This window comes from Apteryx mantelli, chromosome 10, assembly GCF_036417845.1.
Source record: "Apteryx mantelli isolate bAptMan1 chromosome 10, bAptMan1.hap1, whole genome shotgun sequence".
Lineage (NCBI taxonomy): Eukaryota > Metazoa > Chordata > Aves > Apterygiformes > Apterygidae > Apteryx > Apteryx mantelli.
In genome coordinates this window covers 1,272,608-1,299,478 of record NC_089987.1, presented here as the reverse complement: position 1 = coordinate 1,299,478, position 26,871 = coordinate 1,272,608, and the positions used below count along the sequence as shown (strand labels likewise).

The window sequence follows — 26,871 nt, the reverse complement described above, 5'->3', positions numbered from 1 at the left end:
TGCATAGCAGGGCAAATAAGCTGCGTGAGGAATGTTTTTTATCAGCTTAAGCATGCAATTTGAAGGCGTGCTTCAGCTATATCAGGTGAAGAGAACGTGTTTGGGTCTATGGATTTGCTTATCATTCTTTATGCTAGAAAATTACAGAAGCAAATTTTCTTCTTTTCTGGGCATTTCCTTAGTTTTAGTCCAAACACTGTAAAAGCATTGTTTCTTTTAAGATTTAATAAATGCAGTAGAAAAGGGAAAAGATTATTAGTGGAAAATATATCTAAGTGTGTTTTTTAAGAGGTCATTATGTTTAGCAAGGAAATATTAGACATGGTTATTTCTTGAAAACTTTTGTGATGAGTCATGTAAAAAGGAAGAAGTTTAGGAATTATTTTCTTCTTTCCTTTTAATCCTGTAAGTGAAAGTTCTTCTGGTTTGGGATATTAATATTCCTTTGATTCAAATTATGTTGTTTTTGTTTTGTTTTTCCTATTGCAGCTCAACCAGCAGGAGTTCCAGAGATCCTAAAGAAAAGTCTGCACAGTTGTTCAGTGAAGGGTGAAGAGGAAGTTTTTCTGATTGGCAAAAACTTTCTAAAGGGAACAAAAGTGATTTTCCAAGAGAATGTGTCTGGTTAGTGTGAAAGCAACATTGGCTTGGGGTGATGAAAAGAACATGTTTAGGTTTAAAATTGCATTGTTTGGTATAGTTTAGTTGTAGAGAATGAACTGATAAGCTGAATCAAAGGCACTAAAGTAAAATGCTTTATATGGATGTGCAATAAATTATGCTTTTTAACTTTAATTTAGATGAAAATTCTTGGAAAGCAGAAGCTGAAATAGACATGGAATTATTTCATCAGGTATTTCTATTTTTTTTTCTTTTCGTTATTAATAATTTGTTCCTTATAAACACCTGAAAAGACTGCCCCTTAACATCATCAAGACAGATTTTGATTCACAGGTTTGTTATCATTGTCTTGAGTGTGGGCCAGGAGCAATGGCTTATTACCTGTAAAATGCAAAGTGTATACTCGGGGAAACCGACTTCAGAGAGATTTCACCTGCAGTGCTGTAAATACTGTGCGGCGCTCATGTTGATTAAAGCTGAAAAAGATACCCAACGGTTTTATTTTCTGTCAGTAATATGAGTAAGGAAAAATATTTTCCTGGCTTTGAAGAAAACAAAAATATGTTTTTAAACAAAACAACCTAGTAGCTGTATTTGTGATGTATCATTTTTTATGATACTTTGGCTACTTGAATTTTGCCCTCATTTAACCTTCCCTATTTTCTGTACTTAATAATAACTTCTAAACAATTAAATTATTTGTGTTAGTGTTCTCTGTCTATAATCTTTGTCAGTTCACAAGAAGTAAGACAGACTGTTCTGAAAAAAATGAAGTGTTATAGAGGTTTAGAAAGAATCTTATTTTCATTCCTTAGAATAGGAATTGTACTGTACTGAGCCCAAGAAATGGAGACCTCTTGGGTAAAAGTTGGTAGTGTACATCTCTTCTCGGGAAGGACTGCCTCTGTACTCTAGCAACAAACTTCTGTTTTGAGATTGTCATTTTGCTTTCCATCTCTCTTTCCAAAAACGAGAACTTCATTCTGTTGGATCTGTACTTCGGTTCACTTGATACCATACTTCAGTTAATTTCAAATATTTCCTGTTTAAGTGCCTAAACTGAATAGAACAGCTGTGATACTGTGCAAGAAATGAGATGACAACCAGACTGATTGGAAACTTTTTGGATGGGTGACGTTTTGCGTGTATGACAAATCAATGTATAAATTAGAAGCTGACATGCATGAGTTCTGATTAAAGTCTGTCTGAAGCAAACCAATAAGATGGTTTTGCTAAAGGCCTTCCTTTGTGTAAATTGATACAAGGTAACATCCTATTCCGACTTAGTTATAGCACTTTATATAGACCGTACCTTAAAATCTAATGTTCAGGAAATGTTATCTTTGAAAGAGCAGATACACTAAAGCCATTTACAGAATTCAACTTGCAGTTCTCTTGTGAAAATCAACAGTAAAAGTAATATGAGCTTCCTGATTTATCCTATGTCTGACTCTAGTTGAGATTCTGTTTTCAAAGAAAAATTTGATAAACCTTTCCCTCTTAACTGGCAGTATGGCGAGTTTCACTTAGGAACTTGGAATCAGGTTGATTATCTTCTCTTCCTGTGCATTTTTATGCATAGTATCCCTTTTCTTCAAATTAGTTCTTCAGTGGGTCTGGTAGGATATTGTTATCAGTCGGCTTTACCCAAGTGTGATTGTTCAGTTCCTAATCAGGAACTTGGATACCACAGTAGGAGTGTGGTATGTGAACTTGGAGAGCAGGTGTTTGCCCTCATGTACAGTTTAATTAAAAGGCCTAATACCATTTTTTGTTCCAGTAGCTTTCCTATGGACTCATTAGATTACTGCTGAGTGGAAATATGTTGTATGTATTCTGTAGTCTTTATACCTGGCTGAATTTCTGTTGATATTTGATGTTTCTTCCAACATGTTATTCTTTTTGACACAACTAAGTGTCTCTATGGACTATTGGACTGAAACTGGAGAAATTATTAGATATAAATGGCATCTAACAAATGTAGTCTTGGTCCCGCTGCTCCAAATACTCAGAAAGCAATACTTTATGCATGCACTAGTAGAAACAATTTTTTATTTCTAATGGGTAGGTAGTTGGGAAGTGGACATTAGCCTGTAGATCATTTGTGACTGTTACTGTTGATGAATGATTGGAGGCATATCTTTTGATGTCTGCTTAGTGCTAAATCAGCTTAAGTATAGCATGAAACTGCATCCTCTGTCTGTTCACCTTGAATACAAAGACCTGATTCAGCAGAACAGTGAAATCTCTGATTCCAGCAGAATTTTACTTCAAACTCTGATTGCAGTTCAGTAAAGTTCTTAGACATAAGTTTATGTTTAAAGTACTATACTTTGTATGATTTTCCTATCTGCACCTTCCAATGAAGCTGTAAATTGCAAATAAGCATCATATAGGCAGAACATTATAATGTCTCTTCTAGCTCAACTTATATTTTCAGTGAAGTAAACTTTTAACTAACTTAATGTTTTTGTTCTTTCTAGTGTTTTATGAGTCTGTTTTTTTGTTTCAGCAGATGTAGCTATAATTAAGACTTAAACTAATGAAATAGTTTCCAATGTGGATTCTTTTGTTCTTGCAATGCAGAATCACCTTATTGTGAAGGTGCCACCATATCATGACCAGCAAATAACCTCAGCTGTTTCTGTGGGAATATATGTGGTGACCAATGCTGGAAGATCACATGATGTGCAACCATTTACCTACACTCCAGATACATGTACGTAAAATAAAGTTGCGGGAAGGAATGGACAGTTTTACCTGCTAAGCATCTCACTTCTGATGCATAGTATTTAATCCATATAACGGAAATGTTAAGTAATGTGGGTCTCTCAAACTTCTCTTGTTGGTGAGATTTGCTCTGTTAAATAATGAAATCTAGAGGCTTGGCTTTCTTCCTTCATGTGGAAGTAGCTCAAATTTCGGCTGCATGCAGGCAGCTGATTTCATATAGTAGCATCCATTTCTAGCATAAGATTCAAACTGGAGCTGTGCAGGAAAAAAAAAAGTAGACATACTACATGCAGTGCACCAAATGCAACAAAAAAAAAAAGAAACAAGCATTATGCTAAAGAATGTTGAAACTTCACCACTTCATTTTTTTTTATACGTATCTGTATCACTGTCCACAGTGCAATTGCTCACTGGCTTTTCCATTTTTGGAAGTGAAAATGAAATTTGGGGCATTAGGATCATTAGCACAGACTACAGCTAAATGGTGTTCCTAGAGCATGTAATGTAATTTACCTCAAATTTAAGAGCAGATTTAATGCAGTGCTTTTGCTGTGTGTAAAAGAGCACTCAGCTTTTACGTAACTGTAGCAAACCGGAGGAGTGGGTAGTGTAAACAGCACAGACAGTGTAAAGCAAAAAAATACATCTGTGCGACTCTGCACGAGACCTTTGTGCTAAAATTATGTAGGAACAACTACTCTTAGCTCTAGTCTTATACGTACAGGATCTTGCTTTCAACAGTGCTTCAATTTAACCTATCCAAAGCTGCATTTGCCATTCATGTGTGCACGTACTAGCCAATATCCACTGACCAGATTTTGCAGTGGTCAGGAAATTGTCATTTAATGACATTGCTTCAGTTTAAGTTCATTATTTAAACAATTTAGAACCTTTCATTCCATATAGCAGTCCCTCTTATCCAGAGGAAGTGAGCTGAGCTTTTTGATAGACCTTAGGGTATTTATGGAATGCGTAGCAGTAGTGTCATCTTTCCTCATGAAGTAGAAGATCCATGTTCATCCATGCTTAGGCAACTGGCTTATTTATGGAAGCTATAGCAAAAGCCTATGTGTGTATTTCCATCTCCCTCGAAGTAAATTGGAAAAAAAGAGAATTTTTTGGTGATGGTTTTGGACTCTATGACAATAATAGTCTGTTTTGTCTCCAAACTGACTGCATTCTAAAGTTCACCTAGCAACAGCATCAGCTTTACACTTTATTTCAAAACTGTTCCACATTTTACACTCCAGAGTAGGTTTTTAAACATGGGAGAATATATCAACCAGCTATAAAATTCCTTTTTCTTTAGGGTATAAATAATATACTGGAAGGAAAAATCAGCTCACACTTCCATCCTTTTTGTCCTTAACTACATGATCTCTGCTTTAATTTGGCATCAAGAAATCTCTTAATAGAAGATGCCAGCTCTCTGGCAATATTTCCCGGTAGGGATTTTCAGGAAGAGGAGAGTTCATAGTTAAGGCTTCAGCTGAGATATTTTTCTAAACGGAATCTCCAGCTTCCATGAAAGCCAATCTGCCTTTCTTTCAAAGCTATGTGCCAAAGAGCTTCATCTCCACTTTGCAATTTGTATGTGTTTAGAATGATTTTAGCCTAGCTAAATAGAATTAACCCATTCAGAGTATTTTTCAGATTTTTTATAACCTTAAGGAGATTGTATGAAAAGTCGAGTCAGGTCATATCAATGTAGAGACTTCCTGTTGTGATTTCTGTTTGTATCAAGCTGTTCTATAAAACAAATAATAAATAAAAAATAAAAGAACAGAACTATTTGTGTAGCTTGCATGAAAAATATCTGCATGCAGGCTTTTGAAGAAAAAGCAATTATTTACATATTATGACTGTGATTCCTTGAGATACATATATTTTATTACACAACAAGTAGTCTTTTGCCCTACTATGGAGTCCAACTAGGAGCAGATGTGACATGGGAGAAGGATCTGAGGTACGGCTAGCTTCAGTTACTCCTTTACTTACAGCAAAAGATACAGTAGAAGGTGCTTCCACACGTTGTACACTACACAGGGACAGCAGATGGTTTAGACCAAAAAGAATCGAACTTAAGTGTTTTGGTGTGTGCACAGCCACACACCAAACAACAGAATGTTTATGAACAACAGAATGTTTACAAACACCACAGAATGTTTCTGTGGATTTCAAAGAACCTCAGTTACCTTTGGGTAAGGAACAGTTTTGGTTTGCTTTGCTGCCTTGCTTGCTATTTTAATATAAGGAAGCTTTCAATGTGTTTTTGCCTAAAACAGCTGGTACTCTGAATGTTAATGTGAAGAAGGAAATCTCCAGCCCAGCCCAACATTGTTGTTTTGAAGAGGCTATAAAAGGTACTAAATTGATTCTTATCTATGTAGTTAATAATTTAACTATAAATTCCTGACCAAATTTTGCAGGAACAAATCAGAGGTCCTGTGCAGATAAGTATGTGATCATATAATCTGACAATATTCTTACAATGAGGCTTGTTTTCTGATTCTGAATATTTCACTTTGTAACTGTATTCTTTAAAGTATATTTTAACATGGGATAGTACAGAACAAAAACTTTGCAAAAATAATTAAACAAAGTCATTTACATTTTCCTATCTCAGACCCTGCATTCTATCTTCATTTAATATGCTTGCAAGGGAAGACGAAGGAGAAACTTAAGATGGGAATTACTACAGAAACTGCGCAGTGTTAATCGAAGCAAAAAAACACATAAAGAAAAAAAAAAAGGAAACGAGCACTGAAAAACACTCATGTATTAACTTGGTATTTTCTCTTTAAAAAGTTACAGTGATGTGGTAGTACTAGAGACAGAGTAGAAATTGCCCTGTGGTTTTATAAAACTGCTTTTCAGTGCAGCTAGTGAGAACGCTAATTCTGGCATTTTCAGCTTACTCCCTTCAGTGTGTCCCCCCTACCCCAACCATTCTACCCATGCTCAAAGTTTGTCATTTTGTTCCAAGGGAGCAAGTTTTAGGTTTCCCTGGTTTTGAAGTGTGAGATGAATTGAACCTTCCTATATTCCTATATTGGAATAAAGTATAGGAAGGAAGAATTTCTTAGTTGATTGTTAAAACTATGGTAGTGTACAAAGGTTAATGGAAATTTCCATAACCTGTTCTGGTGAAAGCAGTTTGAAAGGTAAGCAAATTAACAATGTGATCACAAGTTTGATAGGAATCCATAGCTTCAGGTTAAAATCATGAAGCTCATGTTTAAAGTTAATAGCTCTACATTGGGCCTTGGCAGTGAATATATTTACAACTTGACTGTACCTTAACAACTAGTCAGGGAAGATGACACAAGATAGGATGAATTCAAGTCTGCAGAGAATACTTGGGGAGAAATTTGGAAAAAGATTTAGGGCAATGAAACAAGCTGATAGAAGGACCGGAAAGATTTCTTAGTAGACAAGATTAAGAAGATAAGGATAATAACAGATATATCGGAGCAAGCCTGACATCTGTCTAATCTAGTATGCAGCCTTCCCCCATGGAAGATACCAGATGCTTCAGAAGAACATACATTGGAATACTACATTAGGCAGATATGAGATAATGTACTATTCTTATTGGTTCATGTCCTCATATTTAAATTTGTGGAAGAAATATTGATTTATTTTCTTGTAAGGATTTTTCTGCTAGCCAGCTCTTTTTTGGCTGTTCATTCCTGTACCTATTCTACTATAGGTTGAACAAGAACCTGAGGACTGGCAATTTTGTCAGTAGTGTGCTTTGTCTCTATATGTCCTACCCTATCCTTCCTCGCTGTTCTGGAATGATAAAGAGCAGGTGGAGATCCAGTGGGATGCTAGTTCCTTCCTGTTCCCTTTCACTGGGAACAAAATCCTAGAATTTGTGTTTGTTTGTTTTTTTTTTAAATGGCAGCATTTACAGCAAACCTGGCCAAATAGAATAAACTAGAGCTGCCAGGCACATGTAGAGTTATGTAATGAACTAAAAGCCTTTCTGTTCCCATCACAAGCAAATTTAATCTTTGTCTTGAATATCTGTGAATATTCCATGTTAAATCCTTTCTATTATAGCATCTGCATATGTAAAAAACAAACCCCGTCTTCCTAAAACCATTTAAATTCAAAGCTCTAACATACTTTGAAAGACTCTTGTGTATTTGATGTATTTCGATGACGAGTTACATTTCAAGACAACAGATTTAGAATTCTAAGCTGTTTTCTAAAACAGAACGATGAATATGTATGGGTAACTGTGGTTCAGGTCTTTGCCTGAGGAAATGCCCTTCCTTCTAACATTCAAGTAAGGCTATAGCATTATTTTTAAATGGTTGATGATGGTTTCAGTTTCCAGCTTTTTTGGGAGAAATGGGAAAGAGGGTCTATATGCCTTAATTTAGAATTTCTGAACAGCTATTATCCTATCAAGTGAATTACAGAAACAAACATAGTAAATGACCAAAACCAACAGACAGTGTTTCTTTGCTTTTGAAACTTCTCTCATTTCTTTCTACTGTTCTTCATTCTTCTAACCAAACATGTCACTGTGAACTGACATACTGTTGCCAGCATCTAATCTGTATACCTTTGGGATTCTTTAAATTATTTATATATTAAATTTTCATCGTTTCTGATGAGCACAAAATGATTAAGCACATAAGAGAAGCTTGTAAATTGTGACTTTACAGTATAGAAAAATAAATAGCTCTATTTAAATAAAGTGTATGAATAACTGTTTAGAAGTAGCCTTATTTTAGAATTCTGGTTTTGTTCTAATTGCATTCCCTGCCAACAATACAGTCCAACAAATCGGGTCATGTGGCTTATATTTCTGGAGCCATTCTAAACCTGTGAGGTTTGGAAGGAGGAGGGAAAGAGTTTATTTGGCTGTTGGTATACTGGTGGTTGTTGGTATACTGGTGGCTGTGAATTTATTACTGAAGACAAAGTAACATTTCAACAAAGAATGTTTGGTTTTACATAGAATAAACATACAAGAAGTGTGACTGAGGACATGGCATACTGTTGACGTAAATTTGCTCTACTATTGCTTTGTTTTAAGCTCAAACTATTTCAGGAGTATTTGAAATCAAGAAAGTCCATTTTGTTTACGAACAAAATCTCAACTTAAGTAATATTTTGAACCTAGATCAGAAAAAAATAATACTAAAAAGATTGAATTCATTTCAAGAAGCCACATTTCTACTTAACAACAACAAAAAAGAAATAAAAGACACTGAAGGGAAAACAAGATCTTGTTCACCTGTCATACTAGAGGGCTGTCATGTAGATTTAATCAAGGTTTTTCTTGATCAGTCCTTTAACAGAATGAAAACATGGTTCTGAATGCTTTATGAGCCCTCTGTTGTTCATGTGCTTCTCTGAAAACAGAATTTTTTTTCAAAATGAAATACTGTAATTGTACTGAGTTTGAAATTTGTTAATTCGGAGAATAACGTATTAAGCTTTTATGTTCAGGCAGTCTATGGATGGCTGTCCTGGTCTAGAAAGATGTGAAATAAATGAAAGGCAAAAGTATGGCATTACTGTTAATCTTAAAAAATCTTTGGAGTCTTCAGTTGTTCTCCAGAATGATTTGAAGTTTTCAAATGTTTGTAACAATCTCCATGTTAGGATCTTGTACGAGAATGAGAGCCCTTATGGAAGGGCTGAAAATTTACAGTGAGAGCATTAGAAACTCACTCTTTGTACAATGATTGCTAACAATTCATTGACTTTCTTTTTTTGTATTTGTAACTGCAGCAGTGAAAGCTACTGGCTGTAACCTGGAAAAGGTAAATATTCTTCCTAGTGCCTTGATAACTCCACTCATGCCAAGCAGTATGATTAAGAATGAAGATGTGGCTCCAATGGAAGTAAGTGCAGAAAAAAGATCTCCCCCTGTCTTCAAGGTAAGTTTGACTGTGACCTGAGGAAACTGGCTTGTAATAGCTACATCTTGGCCATCAGTTTGTGTTCTGATAGTGCACAGTGGAGAAGAGTAACGCCTGGGGAAAATGTCATGGCTAAGATCAGTCTGTGCTAAAAATATGCGCACAGAGCATGGATAAAGTAATAAATGAGTTCCTTTGAAAGTAACTTACCTTGTTCCCGCATTGAAACAGATTAATTGCATAATAATACTGCGGTGATTTTTTTTGTCCTGTGACACAGAACCAGTCAGTCACTGTAAGAATATTAAGAATATTAATAATTTAATAATTTCCTAGCCTTGCTTTTATTAAATAAATTGTGTCTTGGCACTTTCCTGAACTAGCACTTCCACTGTTTTCCCAGTCATTTGCTTGCTTCTCTTTAGTTATGCATGGAGACATACGTAGACATCATCTAGCAGATCTTTCCGGCATATAGTGGGATGCTAAAAATTTCTAAACATGACCTGAGTAAGCATATGATTTGTAATGTTTTGCTTTTTTCAGGCTTCAAAGGTGGTTGGACCAGCTCAACAAACATTAGAAAACAGTATGTCCAGCATATCAACTTCTGCTTCCCATTTACCTTCTGATAGTGAAAAACAGCAACAAATACAACCGAAGGTGTATAATCCAGAGACACTAACTACTATTCAAACACAGGACATTTCCCAGCCTGGTAGTTTTTCAGCAGTCTCTACTCCAGGTCAGCTGCAGAACAGTGATGCATTACTGCAGCAAGCTGCACAGTTTCAAACAAGAGAATCCCAAACCAGGGAAGTCTTGCAATCAGATGGCACAGTTGTAACTTTGTCACAGTTAACTGATGCATCTCAACAGCAACAACAGTCTACACTATCAGAACCAGCACAGGCATTACAGCAACAGATTTCTTCAAGTATTTTCTCATCAGCAAGCAGTGTGAGTCAGCTACAGAACACTATACAGCAATTGCAAGCTGGAAACTTTCCAACTAACACTGCCACTGGCAGCAGTAGAAATGTTGACTTGGTGCAGCAGGTCTTGGAAGCTCAACAACAGTTATCTTCTGTTTTGTTTTCTGGGTCAGACAGCGGTGAGGATGTTCAAGATCAGCTAAATGCAGATATTTTTCAGCAAGTTAGTCAGATACAAAACAGTGTAAATCCTGGGAAATTTTTCTCATCAGAGACAGCTGTCCATTCCAGACCCGAGAACCTTTTGCCTGGGAGAGCTGAAAATGTTCATTCCCAGCCTGAAAATGCATTGTCCAATCAGCAGCAACAGCAGCAGCAACAGCAGCAGGTGATGGAGACTTCTGCAGCAATGGTGATAGGAATGCAACAAAACATTTGCCAAGCTGCAACGCAGATGCAGTCTGATTTGTTCTCTTCAACAACTTCAGGGAATGGAGCCCTGCAGCAGTCACCTGTTTACCAGCAGGCTTCTCACATAATGAGTGGGTTATCGACAAGTGAAGACATGCAAATGCAGTGTGAATTGTTCTCTTCATCTCCTGGTGTTTCTGGAAGTGACACTACTCCTGCTGCTCAGCAGCAAGTCTCCAACAATGGACCTGCTATGTTTCAGACATCAAATTCTGCAGATGGAGAGGAAACTTCAGGACAGAATAAACAGATGCAAAGTACTGTATTTCAGACCATGGTTCAGATGCAGCACAGTGGAGAAAGCCAGTCTCAAGTTAATCTGTTTTCATCTCCAAAAAACATGATGACTGTTCAGGCAAGTGGAACTCAACAACAAGGAGGTGGTCTGTTCCAGCAAGGTGGAGAAATCATGTCTATTCAGTCAGGAAGCTTTATGCAACAGTCTCCGCATTCACAAGCTCAGCTTTTTCACTCTCAGAATCCTATTGGTGATACTCAAAATATGTCGCAGGAAACACAAGGTTCTATTTTTCACAGTGCAAATTCCATTGTCCACAATCAGACCACTACTAATTCCTCAGACCAGCTGCAGCCTCCAATGTTCCATTCACAGAACACCATGGGCGTATTACAGAGTTCATCAGTTCCTCAAGACCAGCAGTCTGCCAACATGTTCCTTTCCCAGAGTTCAATGAGCAACCCTGCAACTCAGGAAGAGCAAATGTCATTCTTTACAAACCAGAATTCCATTTCTACTCTTCAGACAGCCGCAAACAGTGAGCAACAAGCTTCTTTCCAACAGCAAACACAGATATCTCATATCCAGAGTTCCATGCTTCCCCAGGAACAGCCCCAGGCTCAGCCTACTCAGCAAGGTTTGTTTCAGTCTCAAGTTTCATTAGGCTCCATCCAATCTAATCCAATTCCCCAGGGCCAACAAGGAGCTATCTTCCAGCCTCAGCATTCAATAGTTGCTATTCAGAGTAGTCCTCCATCTCAAGAACAGCAGCAGCAGCAGCAGAACATGATGTTCAGTAATCAAAATGCAATGAATACAATTGCTTCTCAGAAACAAAACATGATTTTCAACCCAAATCAAAATCCAATTACTAATCAGGAGCAACAAGGTCAATCCATTTTTCACTCACAAACTAACATGGCATCAATGAATCAGGAGCAGCAGCCCATGCAATTCCAGAGTCAAACTACAGTGTCTTCAATTCAGAATCCTGGATCCAACCAGGCTGAATCACAGCAGCCAGCCATCTTCCATAACTCACCCCAGATTCAGTTGGTCCAAGGGTCACCAAGTTCTCAAGAGCAACAAGTCACTCTCTTCATCTCTTCAGCTTCCATGTCTGCGCTGCAAAATAGTATGAGCCAGCAAGAGCTGCAGCAGTCTCCTATATACTCTTCTCAAAGCAGCATGGCAGGAATGCAAGGAACTGCTTCTCCTCCACAGCAGCAAGCCTCTTTATTTCACAACACAGCAGGAGGTGCCATCAACCAACTGCAGAATTCTCCTGCTTCATCTCAACAGACTTCAGGGATATTCCTGTTCGGCATTCAGAACAGTAAGTGTTAGATCTCCGATTCTGAGTTTGCAGTAAGAGCTAGTAATTGGAGTTCATGAGACCATGATTATTCAACTCTAAGACAGTTAGTGTTATTTTTAAGGCTAAACGAAATGATTTCAGGCCTCTGTGGAGAAGTGCTAATCATTTAAGATAGGTAGCAATAAATTATACCCAAATCTTTGGGAAATGTCTGTTATATTCAGTGAAATACTAAAAAAGTATACATATCCTCATGCTGGTGCAGTTCCCATGCTACTGCTGATAAACGCTTTTCACCCGCCTCCACCCTCTTCTTAAATTGTGAAACTGTGGTGACTGGAAAGGAAAATGGAACACGTCATTAATTAGACCCTTGTGAAGTAAAGATTTTTTTTGAATGGCTAATTTGCATAATACCTAGATATGCCCTTTATATATCTTTATTTTTACTTATTTTTAATATAAAGGAAGAGATTAATAAGAGAAAATAAATGTTTATAACTTGAACTAATAAAGCAAATAGTTAATCCATACAATCTGATTTTGGAAACTTTTCCCATTCCTCCTCTACCCTTCTCTGAAATCACCATCACTAATTTTGTTGACTGTTAGCTGTAGGAGCCATTTTATTATAAACTGGAGTACAAATATCTTCTGTTGTTTAAATTTAAAAATGAGCTGGAGGAGATTTGCAATTAGAGTTGAAGAAGGATATTTGTTTTCAAGGCAAAAACCCCAAAGGCTATATGCTGTAGGAAAAATAACTGTGATCAAGAACATCCTGTTTCTGTACAAGCTGCCCAGGAAGTTCAATACTGAACAGCGTAGGAGGCAAACCACACTTCAAAACCAATGTTCTACCACCCCCTTGAAAAAATCGTATTATTTTGATTGGTGGCGGGGGGAGGTAGATAATTCTTTCTGAAAAATCTGCCTCAGACATTTCTGTGAAGGAAAACCTGCACTGTTTTGAAATGTAAGTCTTTTAGGATAAATCTGAAATTTGTCCAACAACCTAATTAGTGTTTGGCCTATGTGATTGTTTATTCTCTTTCGTTCTTTGAAATGCTGAAAATTTAGAGAGTAATTCTGTTTTCTAAGTTCCATGAACTTTTGCATGCTCTGTATTTTCCTAGCTTTGCCGCTGTGATCTAGATGGTTGACTAGACTGTATTTCCAAAACACAGGCTTGCCTTTTTTTTTTTTTTTTTTTTTTTTTTAACTTTGAGGTGCACCTTGGAAAATGTATTTTTGTTCCACGTTCTCCTTAGCTGCCTGAGTTTTTGGAAGATAGGAATAGGCCACAAAGAAATGTGTGGAGAACTAAGATGATAATACGATTTATCCATCTGTGTAAGAGTAGATATTATGACAAATTTTAAGTTATTCCTATGATTAAATCTTCCCAACTTCAAATACCACCTCAGTGCCTTAATTGCAAAGCCATCTTTAGCATCTAGAAAACTACACAAACTAATTGGAATAATTTGGCTGGCTCAATACTGTGTTCACATTTGAAAGATTTGACTGTAACATAGATACTGCACCCATTTTATGTGCAGGTATTGGCAGAGGGCGGGACATGTGGTCAGTTTTGTTTTGGTTTTTTTCTCCCTAATATGCCATTTGTACATATTCTTTCATTTGTTCTTCCCTTCTCCTTTTCTTTATCAAAAGCTGAAATAGGTAATATAGCACTGCAGTTGAGAATTTACATACCATTCATCATATGCTCTGCATATACACTTATATTGCTGATTTTGCATGAGAACTCTTAGCTTAACTGTCAGTCTTCCTACACTTATGATTGTGTGACCAAAAACACCTTTTAATTGTGTGTGTATATGTGTGTGTATATATATATATCTGTAAGTACTCACACATTATATTAAAAATGGTTATGTTCTTTTAAGACAGTTACACTAACTTTTCTGATGCTGCATTTGATTTGCATAATTTATCTAATGAATTTTTAACACATTGTTAAAGAAAAGGATTTTTGAAGCTGTGCAGTCCAGAAGTGTCTATTGTAACGGGTTTGAAACCCCTTTAACTTTATAAGCCTGGGGGTTTTTTTTGTTTGGTTGGGTTTTTTTTGTTTTGTTTTTTTGTTTTTTCTGTATCCCATCTCTAAGTCTAGCCTCTGTTACAAGCCCTTTGGGGCATGTATTTCTCTAAAAGGCTGTACATACCGGTGAAGGTCCAGAAGTAACAGATGCAGATGATGATTTAGCCCTCGTGTAACGTCTAGACAGAAAGCCATAGCCGTGTACTTGACCCTATCGTTACAGCTGAACATGTGCTTTGCTGTAGGAGCTCTGTGGCTGTATATGCCTGATTGTCAAAGCTTTTATGAAACTGGAGATAATGCTAGAAATGGTAGAAGATGTGGCAGCATTTGCAGATTTATAGAAGGAGCTAGTGGATACCATGACTGAACTGAGAGACACATCCGTGATTAATGAAGACAAAGGATGGGCATGCTCATTAATACTTCTCTTGCACTGTAGGTTTTGTTTTTCTTCCAGCTACATACTGTCCTCCATTTGGTGGGATATAAATAGTGTTTGGTTATAATACAGAATTCATTTATTCAAAATGCATACCTTGAACCTGTGCTTATACACTGAGGGAGTGGTGAGCAGAGGTTTGCATGTGAATAAACATGCATACAACTTTATAGTAAATTTGGATATATGTAAAGAAGCTGGCTAAAATTCAGTGTGTGTATTAGCCTAATTTAAATGGTGCTTTGTTTGTTCTTCACTTATTACTTACAGACTGTGGCCAGCTCTTAACTTCCGGACCAGCTACGTTGCCAGATGAGTTGATGGCTATAAGTCAGCCGGGTCAGCCACAGAATGAGGGGCAAGCAGCAGTCCCAGCGCTTCTCTCCCAGCAGATACCTGAGACTTCTGCACTACCTTCGTCTATGGCAGCCAGTCAGAATATTGAGAAAATAGACGATCTGCTTGTGTCATTGCAAAACCAGGGGAACAATATGGCTGGCTCATTTTAATTAGACAAGTAAGTAGTGCATTTGGGTTTGTGGGTTCTCTCCTGTCATGCAGTTTGTTCAGTAAGTTTTTGTGTGTACATGTGCTAAATGTAATGGCTGATTGAACTTTGGAGTGTATCACCGTGCCTTAGGAGGTCAGCTGAAATGTCAGTAATGCTGAATTAAGGGTATAGTACTAGTGGTTAGAGTGAAGTTATTAAAGTCAGAGGTCAGAATTTCTGTGAAACAGTTGGCTGACGTTGGGTTTTGTTCTTTAATTGCTATATATTTTGTCACCTGCTGCTACAGTCTAGGTACTTTATTAGAAAGCAGGAGTGAGTAGATTACTGACAGCTTGGCAGATAAAAGCGTTATGAAGTGTGACTGTATTTAGAAACTTAAGGCTTATTGGGTAAATAGCACACCTCAAATCTGTACTTTTCTGAAGTTGTCCTCCTGGTTACAGTAATGTAAAGGGGAAACTAGGTGATATGGTGGTAGTGAGCGTGCCACATGCTGAGTCTGTTAAAAATGAGTTAACACAATCAGCTGTTGCTAGGAAACAGTCTGCTCTTAGGTGCCTTTTTCAGAGGGGTGAAAAAGGCTTTGACTACAAATAAGTGCCAAGTACAGAAGGACTCTGAAATCTAGTATTATCCAGCATGTATAACTCGGCTTTAGAAACTGTTCTGCAATCCTGAATCCCCCTTAAGTTTCACTTAAGTGATACACTTCATTTTCTAATCTAAATTGTTAAATGATGTTGTGAATTAAAAAAAAGGAGTGGAGGGAAAGTAATCCTCCTCGTGCTGTCCTAGGCAGGAGTGCTGCATTCTGCTACTTGCTCATGGTTTGTTTCTGTTTGTGAATGGTGTTTTCAAGATGAAGGAACTACCTAAACAAAGAGGATGCTTTTTGTTAGTTATGTCTAACATTTTTGCTTGCTTGTTTCTTCCTGCAGAAAATCTATGAAGAAAAAGGTGATGATTTCCCTGATCCTCTCAGACCTTGCGACTCTGGATTAGGCTGTGTGGAACTGATTGCTTCTGTCAAAAAGTGGCCCTCTTCTCTAAAGAGCACATACGCGGCCTACTGCAGTGTATTGCACCTAAGGCTATAACCATAGTATTTGAGATTCCTGGTGCCAATAATGGTTGAAAAGCTATGCTTTGTTTTACTAGGGCATGGAATTGTACTATTACCAGATTCCTAGACCTCATTAACAGCGGGGCTCTCTTTGAATTTAAAGCATATCTGGTCAGTTATTATTGTTGTTAGAAGATAGTACACGTTACCACGTTTACTTCTTTTTTCCCCTCTTCTTCCTTCTTTGCATCCCCTCTCTTGACTAGAAAAGCTTATGAAGCAGAACCGTCAGATACTTGTGACATGAGCTGTGACTCATAGCATAGCTGTCAATCACTAAAGGGATCGCACATTTTAAAGTAGAGTGGGAGAGCTAATACTGTGGCCTGTAAATGCAGTAGGTGATAAAGAAAATACTGATACATATAATAACCAAGCAGAGAATTGCTTGTTACTGTAGATAGCCAGACAGAGGTGGGTTCTTCCCATCTGAGAATGTGATTAACGGTTTTCTCTGTCTCTTACATGTAACTGTACATAGAGTAAGTTTGGTGGCTCTAACAAAATGAAGAAATGAAGGGGAACTTTCAAAATAAATTATGCTCTTAAAATTCTATCTTCTAAGATACCTTGAGATCGAAAGGAACAATCTGCCTGGCTGAGGAATCTCCTTCATGTCTCTCGCTCTGACTGCTTAGGTCAGAACTCGTTACAGCTGCATTACCCGTTCTCAAAGCAGCCTTTTCCCTTTCATTTCATGTTTTTCCTTCTCCCTCCCTCAGTTTCATATTGTGTTTTTAAAAATATATATATAACTATCCTACTGGCTTTAAAGATCAGAAGCAGCTTTTAGGAATCCATGACACCTACCTTTGTGGTATTGAATTGCTTAGTCAGTAGAAGCTTTGACAACTAATCAAGGAGAGAAGAAGTGATTTTTCCACCACCCTCCAAGTGCCAGAATCCTCCTTAACCAGTCATTTTCCAACTGTTACTGATGCAAATCTTCAGCTTAACTTTATTCCAAATAGGGGGGAAATTACATCATTTCTAAGCATTCTTGAAAATTTCACTTCATTCTGAGCTGCTGTGTCTTTGTATCATATCGAGCTCCTGCAGATTTGAAGTGGTGTTTTCTACTGGCAGTCCCCTACATAGAGCTTCTAATTATCGTGTTTCAAGTCAAAAAATTGACACGTTACAGAATGTAAAAATCACCCACTCCAGACCATGCAGTTGTATTGTGAGGCATGTGCGTTTCTTGGGTGCTCCAACTATCCTGAAAGTTTGGTGATATCTCACTACAGCCTCATTCAGAAACTTTCCTTCTCCTTCTCCTGCACGTAGAAAGCTGTTAATGCAGGTAGAGCCAAACAGCCGTCACGGACGGCTATTACGCCTTGGTAGAGAGTAGTTGGTATCACGTCATTTTTCATTTTTGTTATTTTACGTAACAAAGAATAGTCTGTAAATGGATTTAAGTTTCTCTAGTCTGTTTTCCTGTGCGTTTTCCCCTAACTTGTGTGCTTAGTTGAGCCGTGTAGAGTTTTTGTTTGTTTTAATGGTTTTTCCTGTTTGTCAGTCTGTCGCGTTCATTTTCTCTTTCTGTCTCTCTCTTTCTCTCTCTCATTGAGAGGCATTGAATTACGTTTTCAATAGTAAGGCTTCTTGCCGATATGAAGGGAACTTTTCAGAAAGAGACCTGCTCTGGGTCATTTAATTTTGAATACAGTTTTCAATCGTTCAAGTTTTGGATGGTTTATATCTAATGTGTGTTTCATTTTTTTGGAAAGCTATATTTTGTATTTAGGAAATGGTATACTATTTTGCTATTTGTACTGAGTGAGTACATTGGCATAAATATAAAAATTTATATATATACATATATATAAAATATTCTTTTTGCCACACATTTTTGTGGTAAATTTGTGAGTTTGTCTGATGTTCTACCACAACGTGGCGTCTGATAACAGTGGGGGTAGGGTGGGGTTTGTTATGTCTTTATTGAGTATTTAAGTACTTTTTGCAACATAAATAACTTGTTCATCTCTCGCCATTCCATCAGGCAATTTATTGTTCCGACTGGCTATGGGAAGCTTCACTGTGTGTTTTGATGTGTCTGTCACTCAGCAATATGATCTAGTAAGGAAACCCGTAGGCATTTAGGCATATATAAAGTGATGGGTTTCGTTCAGAATGAGCCATTCAGCTTTTATTCACTATCATTGTCTATTTAATATTTTATTATTAGCTCCTTTATGTTTTAACTTTTAATTTATAATTATGCTAAAATGTTTGAAATTTTAATCATGATAAAGAAAGAATTCCCTGCTTCATAATGTCCAGAGCTGCTTTATAACTCTGAACCATACTTTTTCTTCCTGTGATTGTTTTTCCTGCTCAGAAAATATATAACAAGATCCCGTTATGGTTCATGATATGAAAAGAGCAACCTTTCAGCATTGGCTAAATGCTCTATGAGGATACGTAGAAGACTGGGAATTATGGATTGAAACAGCTTCCAGATGGCTGTGGACATCAATAGCCAGTAATTCCAAAACGAACTCTTGCAAGTTCACAGTCCCAGGACAAGCCATTGGGTGTCAGCTTGGGCCTTCATACACAGAGGAAGTAATAGGAATGATAAATTCACTTGTATGCTGCTTCACGTTGTTCTGTTGTTTTGAAGGGAAGTATCCGTATTTTGAAATGCTGTTGGTCAGTGCCAAGTCACCAGGGACCAATTCTCCATTCAATAATCTGGGTGTCCAACAGATAACTTTTTACCAAGACTGCTACAGCTCCCGGGTGAGGGTATGGTTGAATTGCGTGCATATCTTAGGTTGCTTATAACAAGGGCTGTGCTATCACATTTTCACTTTTGGTAACACCTTTCTTTCTTGTGTTAAATTTATCTTGTCCATTTTAGGTCAATGTTTCAATGTACAACACTTCGAACATGTGATTTGGTTACAAAAAGTATTTGTCTTATGAATGAAGAGATTGCTCAGTGGTTGATCAGTGCTTGAACTGCTGCTTGCAGGGGCTTGACAGCTGTTAGGGGCTAACGAGAAAGGTTGAGAGCCTGGAAAGAGCTTAAAGACGACTTGCAGGATTTCATGGCAGAAAGGCCCAAGAACAGCATGAGCCACATCTGCATTTTGTCAGAGTCCTGTACGTTTACTTGTGTGATTTAAGCAGCTGACAGTTGGAGCTTACCCTGCATTTTGTTTCTTATCCCCTTATTCACCCCACTGCGTGTGCTCCCTGGTCTGCTGTTACGCTACGAGCAGCTAGACCGCTTGCCTGCAGAGCTGAGAGATGGTGGGGTCGTGTCTGGTCCGTTTTGGCTGTGAAGGTTAGAAAATATGGAGGGGGGAGTCTCTCTAAAGCTCCTCCGTTATTATAAAGGAGAACTTGGTATGTCCACAAAGCGACAATTAACTATAGACAATATTACTAGGTGAAAGATTAAAAACTGTAGAACTGCGCTGCTAGGACGGGTTTTCTGTATCTTGTCTTTCTCTGCTGTTTGAGCTCGTTGTTTAAAAAAAAATCATTATCTAAACATCCGTATTTGTCGTAGGTTGTACCCTCCAGCTCTATATGCCTCTGAAGCCCCTCCTGCCCGCTGCCTGTGCAGCGGCTGGGGTACGTGGTGGCACACAGTACAGCAATTCGCTAGCACGGATTAAAATCTAGGGAGACTTATCTACTATCCAGCAGTCATGTCCTCTACGTACGTTCTCTTGTCTGCTTAGATGTTTTTAAAGAAATAATGGTTCATATGAATAACATACAATACACAAAATTATTAGCTAACCATCGCCTCTGGCAAGAAGTCGTTACCGGTGTTTTAACTAGCAAGTTCACTTTTTGTCATTAATTGCCTCCTCGCTGTCTTCTCTTTCAGCAGTTGCTCAAGCCACGTGCTTTGCTGTTACTTTAACAGAAAAACAGTTCAGGAAATAGTTTCAGCCTTGCTGTTTCAGAGTAAATGTTTAATCACCAAGCATTTTATTGTAATTATTTTTAATTACTGACAAGGTGGTTACTTTATTTTTAAATCAAAATAAAATATGAACTTTTAAGTATTTTGTAACTTTGGCAGTGTTTCAATGATAGTACTAAGAACCTGGGCAGCTCTATCCATGGACATTCCCCTAACTTAGAAAAGTTGAGCATTTTTAAGCTGCTGTTGTGATTTTGATTTGGGATATAATTCCCCAAAAGAAATTGCAATTTTCTTGTTCTGACGAGACCTTCCACTTGCATCCTGTCTTTCCAGAGTCTTCAGAAAGAGTACCAAATGAGTCAGGAGCTTGCATTCCTCTTAGAACATGATTTAAAGCACTAGTTGAGTAGCAGCAAAGATTTATTTTAAAAGAAAATGAAAAAAGTTTTTATTGGAATAAAAAGCTACAAATAATTGCCTCCAAGTGTGTGTATGCATGTGCGTGCATGAATGCACATGCACATTCATTAATAGTAAAGAGCTGTACTATCCAATTTTGGGTCTCACGTATCTGTATGACAAATTATTGAGCTACCTATTTAGGGTAATTACAGGAGAGGAGTGCGAAGGGTTATAGACATTTATCTGAGTGACAGAAGCAAGAACTAGGGGGACGGATTGCTTACGGTGCTCTGAGCTATGAGCTGTAGGTGGAAAGTGAGAAGAGGGGAAATGTTAATTGATCACTGGTAACTTCTCCTTAAGAGCAAAATTTATTTTCAAGGAATTAAGTGCTTGCTTGTTTTCTGGAGGGGATGGTGGCAGCTCCAGTATTTGAGAAGCTAAAAGGAGACTGGTCCAGAGATGCTTTGGATGTTTGTCTTTTGTCTCTTTAAGTTGGCGTAGTCTTTTGACGTGGATTGCAAGAAGTTCGTATTCAGACCAGCTGTGCCAGTTTACGTGCAGGTAGTGACCTGGGTGCACGAGCAGAGGAACACTGCTCTGTGCCCACCTGCCAGTTAAGCACCAAGCATGGGGGGTCTCTATTTGAAATGCAACGTGCACTGTTCAGATACAAGGAAAAATGCAGCAGCAGATAAACTCGTGTGAAAACGTACACGCAAAACTTCTCCAGTTTAGTGTTGGGTTCTGAGGGGTTATGTGGGAGAGGCTTTTCCTTTCGTATGGTCTGTATAGGTTTGTAAATAGGCAATGCCTGTGTATTCCAGGCTTGTTTATATGTATATAGAAGAATCATATATCTATTACATATATAAATAATTAGTATACACATGCATAGAATACTGCTATATTTACATTTTTATAAACCTAAAATAATGAATTTCCTTAGTTGGAGGTTATTTACCAAGGTTTTTGTGGTAGCTGATTAATAGCTGTATTAACACCTGTAAGCACTGTATGTGTGGCGCTGTTGGTAGTGTTGTTGCAGAAACTTGCCCTGCTTTTTAGCCCTTCACTAAAATCCATGGGGTTAAAGTGAAGTGACTTTTTGAAACAGCTATACACTTTTTTGTATTTTTTTATATATTTTTATTAATCATTGCAAATATGATGTTAACAAAACAGTAGAACTGACAGCCTCGGAGAAGAGTCTGATGTTGCCCACTGGATGGGCTCAGGAAGTACAACCAGAGCGCCCGCTTTCTGCGTCCGTGTACTTCTCTGGCAGTTCTGCTCGGCTGACTTGCCAAGACTCTGTTTTCAGGACCTTTTCTGTTCTTAGTCCCTTAGCAGCTGGTACAGATAACAGCATAGTGGGGCTTTGTGTTGCTCAGCGGGAGCTGAACTGACACAAGCAGTTCTCTCCCAGTGGGGGTTATTAATCATTCTTGCGTAGCAAAGGCTGCTGCTCAGCTGAGCTGCATTTGAACCAAGACGACGAGACTCAATTTGTAGGTCATTCCTTTTCTGTTTGCTCTGATTCTTGCTCTGATATAAGGCAACACATCTTTAAAACATCATTATTTTTTTTACTGACTTTGTATTGAAGAAATCAATAGCTAGGAAGCTTTCTCCTTGGATATTTTCTAGGTATGAGGACCATTGCTCTGACTTGTACCGATTGCTTACAGAAAGAAATTAAAAGTGTAAGAAATTAAACTCTTTTTAAAAGAAATCCAGATCTTAAAAGCAATAGCATGTATTTTGCCCACCAAGGCTTTTCTTGCCAAACCAGGTGTATTCTGCTGTAATTGCAAAATAGGTTAATCAGCAGGCGTTGTCATCTTGGTACAGGCTTTATCAAAGCATCTCTCCCAAACCAAAAGCAAATGCCCTTATTTCTTCTTTCAGCCATCAGTTTGTAGGCCTGATCTCCATTGCTTCCAGAGATGGAAATCTTCTGTAGCTGTTGCTATTACAGTTTATGAAATTGCCTTGTAACATCCAAGTGCAGTTGGCCCGGGGTGAGGAGTGTGCTGCTGTCCCCGCTTGCTGTGCAGTTCCCATCCGTCTTCTCCTTGCAAGTGCTTGGTTCAGACTCGGGCTCTGATGCCCAGCCACAGCTCATCGTGGAGTGTCCCGGTTGTGCACGTTGGTATTGTTCACAGATGCGCACAAGGTCCTGTGTCAGGGTAATTTCAATTGCTTTAACTTCATTTTTTAGTCCCTGGAACTACCCCTTTGTAAATCAGGTGAAGATCTGGCCCAGCATGTCACAGTGCGCGCGGGTGCCCAGGCAGGAGTCGGCTGGTGCTCTGAAGGTTGGTATAACGTGGCGGCCAGGCGGAAGCCTCAGTTGTTAAGACTGTAGCATTTCTGGGTATTTCGGGTCTGGAAACAAGTTCCAATATCCTGCTTAAAAGCGCACAGTACACACGAAGCTTTTTTATTCTGGATGCTATTTGAAATGAGGTGGTTTGAAAGTTTTACGTTTGAGCTCGCTGTTATTAATGGGTAAGCTCCAAACGACTTCAGATCAGAGCTTTCTACCTCCGTTAATACCTGCGTGGTTCTTGGGTGGTTTACCTGCCTTTCTGCCCTGTTTTTCTGGAGTGCACTGATCAACCACTGAGCTGCCTTCTCTGTTGTCCTGCAATGTGAAAGTAGCACCAGATATTCCTCCGTGCGTTTCTGTGTATATGGCTTTCGTAGTTGGGATTTTCAAAGCACTGATACCCGGTGTTTTCAGTTTGTTCTATGAGGGGATATTTCATTTGCATCTATGTTTTTAGCTATCCTGTGATAACTTGTTGAATATTAAAAAAAAATAAAATATTTTGCTTCTATTGGGACATTTGTATACTCGCAACTATATTTCTGTAAACAGCTGCAGTCAAGAATAAAACAATGAAAGTTTTCATTTTGCAGTGTAAACTCTTGTTATGTTTCTTCAAGGCATCTTCTCTCTGCCAGGAGAAGGTGACTAAACTCGAGTGCTGAATAAACCCATCTGGCAAACAGATGGCTCCCGGGTGGGGAAGCGTTGGGAAGACAGAAGCCCCCACTGCTCTGTGGCTTTGGTGCTTCCCCTTGGAGCTCTCACGTAAGAAAAGGCACTGTGTCGTGCAGGCGCGTTTTCAAAAACTGTAATGTTTCTCTTCGACTTTGCGGCCTTCTCCTCTCTCCAAAGTAACCTGCAGAGTTTACCTCCCAGGCCCCAGCCTTCAAAGTGCGAAGCTTGGAAGGAAATTGTTTTCATAGGCTGTTTGAACCGGGATCCTGTCTCCGAGGAATCCGTGCTAGGGGAGGATTCGAAAGTCGCCCCACAGGACAGTCGGGGGATTATTCTGCCTGGGGGATGCGACCCCGGAATATTAAGCTGGGATGACTGGAGTTACTGTTTTCGCAGCAGAGGGGAAGAACGGACTCTGCCCAAGCTGCCACCGCTGTGCGTTTTGGCGCAATCCCACTTGTATTTGCATCTTCGGCATGTTTATGCTAACGTGCTAAAAACGAGCTGGAGCTGCTGAGGCTCCGGCGCCCGTTCCCCTTGCTGGCCGTCCACGGGGTGGCAACCTGAAACGGCAGTGCCAGGTTTTGTAAGGAGTTACTGTTAGGTCCTTCATTTCTCAGTATTTTCACCAGTGATCTACAAATCTAGAAAATTAATGGCTGGATAAAATTTGGCGGAGGTCTGAGCATGTGCACAGAGTAGTTTGGGCCACACACTGAAATCAGTAAAAATCATTCAAGGACAAATTTTCAGCTAGAACAGGGAATGCGTGTTTTCCAAGGCAAGAAGCACCTAAAAACAAACTGGACGCGAGTTCCTATTTGCGATGCTTGATGAAATGGGCCTTCTGCACCTGGACGTGCAAAGACAAGTAGGAGCAGATAGGTAGTTTCACTGCTTTATACAAAGCATTGACACGGTAAATTTTGGAGTACTGTGTCCAGTTCTGCTGTCGTATTTTTTCCAAGGGGCTGTTTTGAAAAATTACAGTGGGGGGGGGAGAGATAAAACACTGAAATTATCCTGAGAGCTGGACAAAGTGCTTTATTATGAAAGATTTAAGTAGATTTAAGGAGATTAGTCCGTTTAACTTATCCACTGCTATTTATCTGTTTAACTACAGCATATAAGTACTTTCACGGGGACAAAACAGCAATTACTGAAGGCCTCTAATCTGGTAGAGAACGTACAAGGAATACAGCAGATGAAAGCTGAAGCCAGACAAATTCAAAATGCAGACAGACAAAAGTCTGTTTTGAGTGAGAGCCCGATTTGTGCGCGTTGTCTGGGGAGGAGACAGTGGGCGTTCTGGTTTTGCATTTGTTTTTTGGATTTTTTTTTTTTTAATCATACATCCAAATAAAGTAAGGTTCAGAGTTTTTAACTTTTTGCCCTGGATCTGCTGAACTTCTGTACGCCCCTGCCTTGGACCTAGGTCCTTGCGTTAAAGAAGTGCCCGTGGCTGCAGGCGGGCCGAGAGCGGCCGGGTCCTTCGCGTCCTCCTTCCTGCCTGGCCGCTTCGCTCCGCTTCCTTCTGCCGTCAGCTGGGACAATCGGGCTTTTCAGGTCATTTAACACAATTTTGGAACCGATGTTATTTATTTATTTGTTTATGTTTGTAGCTGCTGCCCAGCTCCTTACCACAGTTACTCCTTTGGCTCTTGTCCTTTTAGCTGCTTTTCATCTGTGAAAGCTCCCAGTCAGCTCCCTCCAGCTGATCGAAGGAAACGTTTTGTTCATGTTTCTGCTGTGTTTTTTTTCTTTTTTTGTCTCTATGCCTTTGCATATGCTCCTGACGCGAGGGTGCAATTTGATTTTGGATCTAATCAGAAGTTGTCCAAGAGGAGTATAAAGACTTACCGCTTATATTCCTGAAGGAGAAAGGCAAGTCTCTTTACTACACGCGGTGATGCTGCCCATGCATTTTGCATGCTGCTGGAGGCACGGCAGCACCCCCTGCCCCCCGCCTTCCCCTGGCGTCCGGGGCTTCCGCGTGTCTGCAGCCACCCGGGTGTTTCATTATGCACCCGGCAGTTATGGACTTTCCTTCACTGTAATTACCAAGCTGGGAGCACGCCGTGTCCCAGCGGCGCTGCGCGTGTGCCCATCTGCAATGGGGAAAAATTGTGGCGCTTCGAGCGCGCCGCGTTTCCCACGCGGCCCCATGGCGTTTCCTCCCGCCGCGCGACGGAGGCGGCAGCCGCACAGTCGCTTCCTTCTGAAAATTGTAACCAGAACAAAAACCGGAATGAGAGCACTAGAGGGAGCCTGTTGTGCTTCGAGGTGGCAAAGCCGGCCCCGAGATGGCTAAACGGACGTATTGACGTATTTACGCAGCTGGGTGCAGCTACGGGGCTCGCAGCAGAGCGGGGTTGGCCTGAGCTCGTGCAGTGGCTGAGGCCGCAGGAGCAGGGTGCGTCAGCTTTGCCGGACTTCTCGGGTGTTGTAGCGAGCGCGTGGCTCAGGTCAACGTTGAGTTGTCACAGGCTCCGGTCGCTGGCTTTCTGCTGAAACTTTAGCGCGAATTTGCAACACCGGCCAGATGAACGCTGGCCCTCGGGGTCTGCCGCCAGCTCGCGCAGGACGAGCCCAGAATCCCAGGAAAGGCAGCTGCAGCCATGATCTTGCTAGGGGTGAGGAGGATATTTTTTGCTTCTTTCAATATGCTGGATGGAGTTAGCGCTGCATCTTTGGTGCTCTGGAAGTGCAAACACCGGCGACCAACCCCGGTCGTGGAGCTGGTGGTTCCCGTCCTGCCTGGGACGCTGCTCCAGCCGGCTGCACTGTGCCCCCGGTGCACAGCCTGGGTCCGGTGCGTGGCCGCGGCTACTCCTGGCCCCCAAAATGTGCCCTGAAGGGAGCATCGCCGACCGCAGCAGCTGTTCAGAGCTGCCGTTGTCCTGCGCTGGGTCTCGGGTGCAGCTGTGGTCTCGCCAACCTGGTCTGTGGTGGCGAGGTGCAAACGCTCCTGCTCCTGCGCCGCTGCTTCAAATCCCGCACTGAAGGCAGATCTGGGAATCAAAACCTCAGACTCATGTTTTTTCCTGTTTTTCCCCATGACAGGCGAAAAGGAGCCCAAACTGGCAGCTCCTAAGGTGTGGGAGGGCTGCGGGGAGGGCGACGATGTGCGATGGTGCAGCCCCGAGCTGCGCAGCCGCAGGGACTCAGCAAAGGCTTATTGGCATCTCCCATCAGCATCGCCCTGGAATCGGC

The 26,871-nt window shown here is 39.9% G+C and overlaps 1 protein-coding gene across 2 annotated transcripts in view; it reads left to right on the top strand.

The window, feature by feature from the left end:
* Positions 1-23,565, top strand: part of NFAT5 (nuclear factor of activated T cells 5) — an 83,020-nt gene extending 59,455 nt beyond the window's left edge. For both annotated transcript variants that reach the window (XM_067302306.1, XM_067302307.1), the window contains exons 7-14: positions 490-624; positions 801-853; positions 3,208-3,340; positions 5,640-5,717; positions 9,112-9,260; positions 9,789-12,222; positions 14,985-15,231; positions 16,164-23,565. In XM_067302306.1, the coding sequence (XP_067158407.1) occupies positions 490-624; positions 801-853; positions 3,208-3,340; positions 5,640-5,717; positions 9,112-9,260; positions 9,789-12,222; positions 14,985-15,223 (3,221 nt within the window). In that variant the 3' untranslated portion in view covers positions 15,224-15,231; positions 16,164-23,565. The remainder of the gene's footprint in view (positions 1-489; positions 625-800; positions 854-3,207; positions 3,341-5,639; positions 5,718-9,111; positions 9,261-9,788; positions 12,223-14,984; positions 15,232-16,163) is intronic.
* Positions 23,566-26,871: the final 3,306 nt, after the last annotated feature.